Source organism: Oryx dammah, unplaced genomic scaffold (genome assembly GCF_014754425.2).
Source record: "Oryx dammah isolate SB20612 unplaced genomic scaffold, SCBI_Odam_1.1 HiC_scaffold_29, whole genome shotgun sequence".
Lineage (NCBI taxonomy): Eukaryota > Metazoa > Chordata > Mammalia > Artiodactyla > Bovidae > Oryx > Oryx dammah.
This window is the reverse complement of record NW_024070213.1, coordinates 41,610,623-41,622,886: the sequence shown is the minus strand read 5'-3', so window position 1 is coordinate 41,622,886 and position 12,264 is coordinate 41,610,623. Positions and strand designations below refer to the sequence as shown.

The window sequence follows — 12,264 nt, the reverse complement described above, 5'->3', positions numbered from 1 at the left end:
TATATAGGAATGTGTATATGAATCACTTTGCTGTATAGCAGAAATTAACACAGCACTGTAAATCAACTATACTCCAATAAAATTTATTTATTTTTTATTCTTTGGCCACCCCACATGGCATGTGGGATCTTAGTTCGCCAACCAGAGATCAAACCTGCACCCTCTGCATTCGAGGTGCAGAGTCTTAATCACTGGACCACCAGGGAAGTCTTAAGAAATTAATTTTAAAAAGAGTAAAAATTTGTTCCTTCTCCCATGTATTTTGCAACATAGTAAGGGAGTCTATAAATATTTAATTATTTGAACTAAGCTTGTGTTCTTTGCCTTGATCATAAAATGATTAAACTCTCTACCAGCAGTTCATTATAAGGCCAGCCTAATTATCCACCATCAGAGAGGAAAGTACTCTTGTACATAACAAAAATATTATTTGTTCTTCACTTGAGAAGCCATGTTCATTCTTTTGTTTATACAAAAGCTTGTTCAGCTTCGAATAATACTGTGAAATACTGAAGCCAGTATTTCTCTAATTTTAGCACTGTGGTTAAGAATACAACCAAACTTTAATCTCTTTGAAATTCTTTAAAACATACTTGTGCACAAGGAGAAGGAAATGGGGAGTGACCAGGGAGCCCTGACAGACACAGAGACATAGTTTATCATCTTATCTTCCCACTTCCCCATGCTTGGTTTCCCAAAACCACTTCTTTCATTTTCCCAAACTACAGAGGCTCTCTTATTAACTAACAACCAGTCAAATTAATAGAAAAGATCAGAAATTATACTGCTGTGTACTTATGATTTAAGCTCACTGTGCTCTGCTGCTGCTGCTGCTAAGTCACTTCAGTCATGTCCGACTCTGTGCGACCCCATAGACGGCAGCCCACCAGGCTCCCCCGTCCCTGGGATTCTCCAGGCAAGAACACTGGAGTGGGTTGCCATTTCCTTCTCCAGTGCATGAACGTGAAAGTGAAGTCACTCAGTCATGTCTGACTCTGAGTGACCCCATGGACTGCAGCCTACCAGGCTCCTCCATCCATGGGATTTTCCAGGCAAGAGTACTGGAGTCGGGGGCCATTGCCTTCTCCACACTGTGCTCTGAGGGTGGTTCAATATGAGCTAATCCTTTAATATGGATTTTAGCCTCTTCCATCCCAAATTCTATGTTAGAATCAAAACCATTCAGAGGTGTTTCCATATTCCTATCAAAACAAGAATATTTGCCACCTAATATACAGGAATATGCCACTTAAATTCTGAATATGTAGTTTGTTACCTAGATTCTAATTCCTCTATTCATTTATTAAACAGTATTTGAGCACTAAAAGGCACTAGCCTAGTGCTAAGTATATAGTGATGAATAAGACAAAATCTCTGTGTTTGGTAATAATCTAGCTGCGATAAAAAAATAAACAAACAGAAATCTAAGATACCAGGAGAGTTCCAAGTCAAAAGGAATCCAGGAAATGGAGATATCTTCACAACTGTTCTAATTACGTGAAGGCATTTAAAATCATACCTAACCGTAGACTAGTCCAGTCCCCTGAAAGGAGACCTATACTAAACTGGTAATAATCTGTACCCAAAGCTGTTGGAGTTGAACTTAAATAGAGATTTATAGGAGAAAATTATTAGCAGCATGGGACAATGATAAGAGGACTCTTTATTCTTTTAAGTTGTGAGATCCTTTTTATTAAAGTTTTGATTTATATGTGTTTCTTTTCTAATTATTGCATTCCCTGATTTTCTGTGTTTAGATATATGATAAAAGAATACTTGGCTTTATAATTTATAAAAGGAATCACTGAACAGAAAAACATGAAAAGCTGGCCATTAAACATAGTTCTAGAAAATACTCCATCCATCTACCTGTGTTCATAACAGAGACATCACTGAAAATTGATGGCCATGTGTCTTAGATGGCAAAGAACCTGAACTGGACTGAATAGCTTCTGAAAGATAGAGTATGGAATTTTTATATAAAATATGACAGTAATTTCTTGTCAGCAAGAATACCTTAATGTAAACTTTATTCAAGTATAATGGCCATTATTTTTAAATGACACAAAAAGCACAAAAAATATAAGGAAAGGGAATAGGATGATAAAATTTGCCCATTTAGCAAATTCTCTAAATATAGTGTGAAGTATAACGTACAATATAAATAACTCTTGGAGGCGTAGTGTACAGCATGGTGACTATAGTTAATAATACTGTATTGGTTAAAAGTTCTCATCACAGAAGGAAAAAAATTGTGACTATATGTGATGATGGATGTTATCTAAACTTATTGTGGTAATTATTTCACAATGTATATCAATACATATATCAACTCATTATGTTGTATACATGTAAAATTAAAAAGTACATTGTAAAAGTTAAAATCCATTGAAATAAACAGTTTTCAAGTTTCTAAAACACTAAAGGCACTTAATTTGATACCCACTGGAAAAAAAAAACATATTTCTTATATCACACTGTACCCACAAATTAGTTCCAACAGCAGTGCAATTTAAATGTGGAAGATAAAACAATAGAGATTCTAAGTGTTAGCATAGAATATCTTCATGACCTGAAATAGGGAAAGATTTCTTAACAGTAGACATAAAAAGCACATAAAGTAAAAGTTTCATGAATTGATTACATAAAAATTAATAGCTTATGCTAGAAAACAAGCATAAGCTGGAATCAAGATTGCCAGGAGAAGTATCAATAACTTCAGATATGCAGCTGACACCACCCTTATGACAGAAAGCAAAGAAGAACTAAGAGCCTCTTGATGAAAGTGAAAGAGGAGAGTGAAAAAATTGGCTTAAAACTCAACATTCACAAAACTAAGATCATGGCATCTAGTCCCATCACTTCATGGCAAATAGATGGGGAAACAGTGACAGACTTTATTTTTCAAGGCTCCAAAATCACTGCAGATGGTGACTACAGCCATGAAATTAAAAGACTCTTGCTCTTTGAAAGAAAAGCTGTGACCAGCCTAGACAGCATATTAAAAAGCAAAAACATCACTTTACTGACATAAGTCCATACATTCAAAGCTATGGTTTTTCCAGTAGTCATGTATGGTTGTGAGAGGTGGATTATAAAGAAAGCTGAGTGCCGAAGAATAGATGGTTTTGAACTGTGGTGTTGGAGACGACTCTTGAGAGTCCCTTGGACTGCACAGAGGTCCAACCAGTCCATCCTAGAGGAAATCAGTCCTGAATATTCATTGGAAGGACTGATACTGAAGCTGAAACTCCAATACTTTGGCTACCTGGTGCAAAGAACTGATTCATTTGTAAAGACCCTGATGCTGGGAAAGATTGAAGGCAGGAGGAGAAGGGGATAGCAGAGGATGAGATGGTTGGATGGCATCACCGACTCAATGGACATGAGTTTGAGTAAACTCAGGGAGTTGGTGATGGACGGGAGGCTTGGTGTGCTGCAGGGCATGCTGTCAAAAAGATAGGACACAACTGAGTGACTGGACTGAACTGATGCTAGCAAAAGACGGTAAAAAGGCAAAGCACAGAGGAGGAAAAGATTTCGGTAACATATATAAGTAGTAAAGGTGGGTATCTAGGAAATATTTTTTTTTTAATTCATCAATTTAACAATGACAACCAAATTGAAAATGAACAAGAGATTTAAACAGGCATTTCACAAAACACAATATAGGAATGGCCATTAAACATTTGTTAAGATGCTCAGCCTCATTAGTAATCAGGACAATATAAACTAGAATTGCTATGTGTAAACAGTTATAGCAGTCATTTTCACAAATTCCCTAAAACTGGAATATGAAATCTCTATTTGGTAAATCTCATTGCTTATTTTCCTTAATGAGCAAATTCTAAAGGCCATTCCACGTCAGCCTCTCCCATTTCCTTCAATGAATCAGAATTCGTGTTTCCATAATCATTTTGATATACTAGACCTTGAGATGACAAAGAAAATGCTGTGAGAGTGATAGAGCTCAATGGCAGTGACTCAGAAGAGCAGAGCTTTTGCATATGAGGAAAGATGTAGTTACTTAGATGGACCATTAGAAAGAGAGATGAATACCTCCATCTTCAAGGAGGAGGAGTTTTACAGAATCCTACAGAAGAAGGATTTTTCTGAGAAGAGAAAAGAATCTAATGGAATGTTTTGCAAATTAGTGAAAGACAAAGCGTAACTTTGGAATAAACATTGCAAAATAGTGGTTATTAAACGTCCATGAGATACTCATGGATATTTTGAGTACCTAATAAAAATGATAGAATCTTTCCTTGAGAAAGATTATTATAAACACAAAAATAATTTTAAGGACCTCTTGTCCCCTCCCTGAAACCTATCCTGGCTCCCATATTAACTCCTCCTCTGGAAGGTATAATGGAGAATATAAGGGGAACATTCTGCAAGAGGTAGGGGAAGCAAGCAGTGTTAGGTAAGATAAACAGGAGACAGACACCCTCAAGAATCGTTAAGAATGTATGGATTTTTGGCACAGTGACCTAATATTAGCTTCAAATAAAAATACGTAAAGTTGCAGGCACAAGTTAAGGCCTCAGTATTGTTGGGGGTTTGCTGATGCCAGGTAGGGCCTACTTGGTACTCAGACCTGTGAAAGTAGGTGACCAACCTTATTCCAAGTAAGATTTGCTTCTGGTGGACTTAGACCTGAAACAAGAAACTTGCACATGCAGCCTCCCATGCAGAGCATAGAGTTACAGGTAATCTGACTAGCCATATACTCCTTTTAAAGTCCAATATATCTTTCAGAATAAACTGGCTTTTTAGAAAAGAATAAGTTTTTAAAATATGTAAAATGCCAAAGTTTAAACTAGAGAAACAGAAAAAATAAATAAGCCAACAGCCAGTAAATACATTTAAATAGTAATCAAAGACATCTCCCTGTAAAATTTTTCTCAGTTCAGTTGGCTTTATAGCTAAGTTCTACCAGAGCCACAAAGTTGAGAGTATTTTTGTATTACACACATAGGAAAAAAAACTTAATAAATTTTATGACATTAGTATAAATTTCATCCTAAAACATTCTTTTCTTTTCATAACAATGAACTGAAAATGTGAGTAAAAAGCAGAATATGATGAAAAAGAAAGGAAAGGGAAAGACAGACCCATTTTATTTATGAAGTGAAGTGAAGTGAAGTTGCTCAGTAGTGTCCGACTTTTTGCAACCCCGTGGACTGTAGCCCACCAGGCTCCTCGGTCCATGGGATTTTCCAGGCATGAATACTGGAGTGGGTTGCCATTTCCTTCTCCAGGGGATCTTCCCAAACCAGGGATCAAACCCAGGTCTCCTGTATTGTAGGCAGACACTTTACTGTCTGAACTAAACTGATACAAAAAACATTGTAACTAACCAAATCCAATATTTTTATTTTAAAATACTGAATAAACTGTCTTTATCCAGCAATTGAAAACTTAATAAGAATTTGAAGCTAGCTTTTTAAACATATTTACATCTTATATTATATTAACATCTTATATATTACAGTCTCTAGTAATCTACAGAAACTTAGAAATTTTACCCCGAAATGAAATACAGTAGTATTTATACGGCATGTCTCACAAAACAGATGCCAACATCAGTAGCTCAGACAGTTGTCCAGAAGGAAAATGGCCTTCAGCACACACGAAAGATGCTGCATGTCGGTGATCCAAGTGTGAGAAAGACTGCCGTCTCTCTGCTGAGGAATTTGTCTCGGAATCTTTCTCTGCAGAATGAAATTGGTAAGTGAGTATAAGTCTCTAGATGTAATGTGTCTGTATTGAAAATACAAATGCACTAAAACAAAAACATTGTCCTTATCCCATCCTTTTTACAATGATGAGTTGAAAGTGTGAATGAAAAGCAAAATGTGATAAACAGAACTGGGTTTCGTGTACCTAGACATCAAGAGTAGACTTTCACACTGGCTTCAAATATCATTTTTCTTAGTATCCAACTTCATTTTTGTTCCAATTACTACTGAAGAGAAATTTTAAACCATACTAAAAATGAACAAGATAGGTAATATATATGATATTTCTTGGCCCTCAACTATGCCATCCAATGACATCTTTTTTAAACCATGTCTTTCAGAATGTTCTGTGTAATCTGCTGAAGCACCACCCTGCTAAAACATTAAATAAACAAACACACACACACACACACACACACACAGTGTTTGTTCACTTAAGAAGCTTGGCCACTGTTATACTAGAAAAAATGGATGGACGGATAATCACAGAAAGAATGAATCACTGAATATAGCAGATTTGGTATAGGTTTTAGAATAAATACAATAAAACACATTTGCTCCCTTTTTTGTAAGCCCGTATTATTGACAAAAATGATAACATGTTATCCTTTCAAATAACATAATTTTTTATTCATTTTCTTTATATCTGAATATGTAAATGTTTGTGTATTAAGTCAAAAGCTGTAAAATGAGATAGTAGGATGATAATGCTAAAATTAATCATGCTTCCTAATGTTCCATAAATTAGTCATTTCAGACTACTTAAAATTCAATTTTTCAGAAATTCCAGTATTTTTTTTTTAATGAATTAGATTACTTTGGAATCTACACACAGACTCACACAGTGTGGTTGTGTTTTAATAATGTCATTTTCAAAGACAACCAACAGCACAACATTGAACAAGAGGTTTCATACAATGGTTTTGTGCCCATTATAAATGTAGAGAGCATGGAAATTTTTCAATGAAATCTAAAAGAAACTTTGCCAAAGGCAGTGTCTGAAAATTGTGAAAGTGTTCTCCTCATTGTCTTGTATGGAATTTTGTGCTGTACTTCAATCAGGTGTATTATCCTTTTTGTTTTTATTTCTCTCAAATGGACTATTGACTCCATCTTTAGAACACAGCTGATGAGAAGAACTGTGCTCTACACACTGAGCTTGTGCCTTCAGGGCAGAAATGCTATTGTCTCAGGTTCCACGGTCCTCCAGCTGTTGGGACAATAGAGCTGTAGCCCTACAAGTTACATAAGGTGATTTCACTGATAAACCTCTCCAAGTTTTATGGACAATCATGAGAAGAGGCTTCAGTAAGATAAATGCAGTTTTTGAATTCCATATTGGCATTATGTCAAATATGTAATTTGAGTAAAATAACCTGTCTTGATTTAGAGTATTAATAGCCAGGAAGAAATGAAAATCAGTTTGAAAGATAAGCTTTTTGTTTTTCTTGAGATTTGTAGGCCAAGTAAAACTTTCCATGTGTTGACTTGGAATGAAGTCATCACATTTTACTTTGATTTAGAGAAATCAACTTGAAATTATATTTTCTTAAAAACTTGAAGATAGGCAACTTAGCATGGCGACAGAATAACAGGTATGCAGAAGACACTGATCTGTGTCTTCCAATGCTACTTTGCCACATGTCACCTTGGATAGTCATTTAACTGCCCTAAGCTGAGTAAAATTAGTAATCACTATGAATAGTGTTTTTCCAGGGATCAGACAACCTAATGTATGTGAAAGCACCAGCATTAAATAAAATCTCCCTCAACAGTATGACATTGAGCTATTGACCCTCCAATATCATGATAGTGTCCTAATTTTATATTTCACTGTTGAAGATCTAATTTTAACTATCTCAAAGTGAATGTATTTACTCAGGTCCACAGGGGTGGGGTGTGTGTGTGTGTATGTATAAAGACAGAATGACCCTTTACTATACTGTAATATTTAACTTTGTCAATGTAAACAGTTATACTACTTTTCTAAGAAAAACAAACAAGATATAAAATGTTAAAGACTCTAATTTCTCTAATTCTCACTCCTCCTCAAACATAAGCCAAAGTTTCAACCATAAAATTGACCTGTAGAATTGGACATTCTCGTTGGTCACACAGAGGCAGGAGAAGTAAAACTCTCTCAGCAGGGCTCCGTCTCAGTGTGGGCAGCCTGGTCTCAGCCAGCCATAGCTGCACCCTGCAGAGAGCTCAGTTAGACATTTTCTGGTGTCATTGTCTCACACTTGTTTTCATGCTGTCAACCTAATTTCAGCAAAAGGAAAATTCAGGTTCTCAAGGCTTTTCATTCTGTTTTACCTTTCTAAAAGGAGGAAGTCTTCTGATAATAGCTCACATCTATGGAGAACTTACTGTGTGCAGGGAACTGTGACACAGTTCACACATAGTAACTCATTTAAACCCTCAAAACAGTCCTGTGAAGTAAATACTATTATTATCCCATTTTACATATTGGGAAAATGTAGCTTACCCAGACCACACAGCCATGAAGTGGCAGAGATGAGACTAAAATTTTAAAAGTGTAGCTTCAGAGACTCAGCTCTGAGCTCCAACACTACACTGTGATGCTTAGATAACAGTGAAAAAGGAAGTGTTCAGGCCTTTGAGCAGAAGGTATGTTTTTCCTGTCAATCAGTTCCAGGTGTTATCAAAGGAAGACATACAGTTCATTTCCTTTTATTGACTTTCTCTTTTAGGCATAGTGATCAATGTTGAAATCCAGAAATAAATACAATAATTATTCTCAAGGAACTCATGGCTCCATTTAGAATTCAGACAAGCACGTAACTACAGTCTGGTATTAGAGAGAGGGATTACCAGGTGGCACAGTAGTAAAGAACTGCCTGCCAGTGCAAGAGATACAAGGAAGATCCTCTGGAGTAGGAAGTGACAACCCACTCCAATAATTGTTCTTGCCTGAAAAATCCATTGGACATAGGAACCCTGGCAGGCTACAAGTCCACTGGGTCACAAAGAGTCAGCTAGGACAAGCAGCTAAGCACACACAGCACCAGTATTCTTTCCTGAAAGTTTCCATGGACAGAGGAGCTTGTTGTGTTACAGTCATGAGGTCACAGTCAGATGACTGAGCATGCATGCGTGTATCAGAGAGAGAAGTACAGTTCAAGGTGCCATGTAAACTCAAATGAAGAAACAGTGAAGTTAGGCACAAGTATTTGTACAACCATGATAAACACAGCACTGTATTAAAGAGCTGTGAGAAACAACAAAAGCAATAGAAGCATGCTATCTTTCAAGGAGAGTCCAAAGTAGTTAGAGGTGGAGAAAAAAGAAAACCTCTCATTACAATAGAAAAAGTGAAATGAAAACACTGTAGCCAGGATCTTACATATGTAGTAAAAAAATAAATTTTAAATAGTCTTATCTTTTTTAAAATAATGGTGTTATTTTCACATTAAGAAAACTTTGAGCAGTACAGATAATTTTTTAAGAATATTTTGAGATCACCATCAGTATTGTAGAAAAATAAATCCTATTAGTATTTCAGTGTATTTCTTCTCAGGTTTCTTCTGTATGAGTTTTCCTTTAAGTATATCAGTTATTTGCACATGAAATATTAACAAATATTTTCTTGTCATTATACATGCTTCATAGATATGTTTTGGGATACATGAGATTCTTTGAAGATATGTTTTAATTAATCATAGTCATATTACTGGGATGGTTAGCCTTTGTAAATTTTTCATTGTATATAACACTAGAATAAAGATCTCTGCTTTAAAGTGATATCTTTAGGATGAATTCTCAAAAGTGAAAATACTGAATCAAAAAATGTGAACATTAAAAAAAAAAATTTGACATTTCTGTCAGATTTCTTTCTGGAAAGATTTCCAGTGTGCTGAGCACAGAATATCTTTAAAAAAATTTTTTGGGGGTAATTTGAATATTAAAATAGTTGCATCCTTTCATATGTTTGTTAACCAAATGTTTCTTCTTAAATGTTATTGAGCTCCTAAGGTTAAGAAACAATCTTTTTAATCAAATGTTCTTTTTTCTTACATTTGTAGCCAAAGAAACTCTACCTGATTTAGTTTCCATAATTCCTGACACAGTCCCAAGTACTGATCTTCTCATTGAAACTACAGCCTCTGCCTGTTACACATTGAACAATATAATCCAAAATAGTTACCAGAATGCACGGGATCTTCTAAACACTGGGGGCCTGCAGAAAATTATGACCATAAGCGCAGGAGACACGTAAGTCCTCTAGCACTGCCTGGCGGTGTCTCCCCTCTTCCCACCGCCAATCCCATGTATAAATAATGTAGTGAATGCTCAGTCTTTGAGTACCATGGCCAAAAAGTAAGGTTGTAAAGCTGGGCCAGATCATGTGGCCCAGTCCTTGGTGATCAGATAAGTGAAAACCTGAATCCTCTAAGCCAAATAGTTGCTCATTCTCTACTGAAATATCCAGAAATAGTCACACTTCATAACTTATCTGAGTCATGCATTCCAGCATTTTATTGACCTAATGAATTGTTTCCCAGAGCCACAGCTGTGATTTAAGAAAGAAGAATGTAGGCAAATTGGAGTCCTATGGACAAGGAATGCCCTTATCCTCACTTAACTATGTGAAACCAGGGTCACCCCAGGAGAAGGAGGAGGTAGCATAACAAGAAGTTCTTGCTTCCTCAGTTTTCTTTATCACATCTCTTCCATCTCTTACTCTCTTTTGAAAGGAGAAAATTTAATGCATGTAAGTCATCTCACATCCTTGTTTCTATGTCTTTAAATATTCTCCGTTCTTAAAAAAAAAGATGAAGAATGTAACTAATTATTACTGTTAGTTAATTTAAAGTGGTGGGATTCCAAGGAGGTATGAAGATTATTATTTTTTCTCTTTATACAATTCTGAATTGTTTGACTTGTTAAATAAAGTTAGTTTTATAAGTAACCATAAAAGAAAACCAATGTTGTTATAGTCCAGACTCGTACTTCTAATGAGTTGCCAAGCAAATGGACTTTTGACTTGTAGTAGACAAATGTGTGCTTGGCTGCACAGGGGCTAGCATAGGGATCTGTGGTGTCCTAGAATAAGCATATCCCTTCTCCCACAGCTCCACCCAATTTAGCCCCTTGTGCTCTGTGATTTCCCTCTGGCAAAGTTCACAGGGAAGGGGGACTACATTCAGAGTCACACGATTACAAAGAGCACAGTTAGAACGTCAGTTTACCCAAAGCAGGAAATATTTACCTGTTCCCATGTAGCAGTTTCTCTGCCTTTGTGGAAAGTCATCTTTGACTTTCCTTTGTGGAAATAGTCATCTAAACTTCTAACCAAATCTCCATAGACAGTAGGTGACTTTTTTTAAATATGAGTATTCAGACATAATAATAAGCACATGGGAATATACCATCACTTTTGGAAATTTCTTGTAGCTTAGCCAGTTATGGGGTGTGTTGTTCTGTTACTTCTTTGTTGTACTGAGTATCCATTTGGAAAGTTCTGTCTCAGGAAAAAAACCAACAAGGACACCCTACCATTGGGTCTGCTTCCTTGCTAGAGTGTTGCATAGCTAACCCATAATTTATAGACTAGCCTGATAACCAATCAATCATCAATTACATTCCCTCTTTTTGAGTAAATGAGTTCCAAGTGCCAAGCAATCAACTTACAAACAGACTTTATAACACCTTTGCAGTTTAAGAACTTTCAATAATAAATATTAGAGATCCATAGCTTTCATGGATGTCTTAATACTTCAGTTATTAGCAAGTCACTCTCAAAATCCCCTGAGATACTAAAGAATCTGTGAAGTGCTGATTTGACTTACCATCCCTATTATGCTGGTAGTTAGCTATTGAATGAGCCCAGCATGGGCTTCTTCATACATCTTTGCATTCTCTATTCTTGGTTGCATACTTACAAATTCCTATGATAGGAAAAATAAAATCTTTTGTTTCTTTGTTCAAAGAAGAAAATACAGTCATGTGCTAATTCAAGTGATGGAAGAGAAAAAAAATCTATGAAAGTAGTGATCTTTAGCCAGAAACTAGAAGTTTGAGATGAATTTAAAAGAACATCAAAAACTAAGAACATATAATAATAATAAAGTTAAAACAAAAAAAAGTAAGAGGACATCCCTGGCTGTCCAGTGGTTAAGACTCCACACTTTCAATGCAGGGAGCATGGGTTTGATCCCTGGTCAGAGAACCAGAATTCCCACATGCTGTGCAGTGTAGCCAAAAAAAAAGTAAGGACAGTGTCAAAATCAGTGGTGACTCGGATTCATAATAGGAACACATTTTCCATTTGCTATACAAAAAAGCATAAATTTTTAAACTATTTTAAATGCTCCAGTAAGAATTTATTAATTTGAAAAAAATACATAATTCCTATATTCGTGGAGTCACTAAGAGTTATACATATTTTTCAGTCATACTTTCATGCATTTGTCTCTATAAATATGCATTATAAACAAATATTTTCTAAAAATACAAAATATAAATACAAATATAAATTTTATTCTATAAATTCAAGGAT

The 12,264-nt window shown here is 35.7% G+C and overlaps 1 protein-coding gene across 1 annotated transcript in view; it reads left to right on the top strand.

Moving 5' to 3' along the window:
- The window catches only part of LOC120858547 (plakophilin-2-like), a 92,060-nt gene that overhangs the window by 77,514 nt on the left and 2,282 nt on the right, over window positions 1-12,264 (top strand). The window contains exons 10-11 of the mRNA XM_040234675.1: window positions 5,577-5,730; window positions 9,788-9,977. Of these exons, the coding sequence (XP_040090609.1) occupies window positions 5,577-5,730; window positions 9,788-9,977 (344 nt within the window). The remainder of the gene's footprint in view (window positions 1-5,576; window positions 5,731-9,787; window positions 9,978-12,264) is intronic.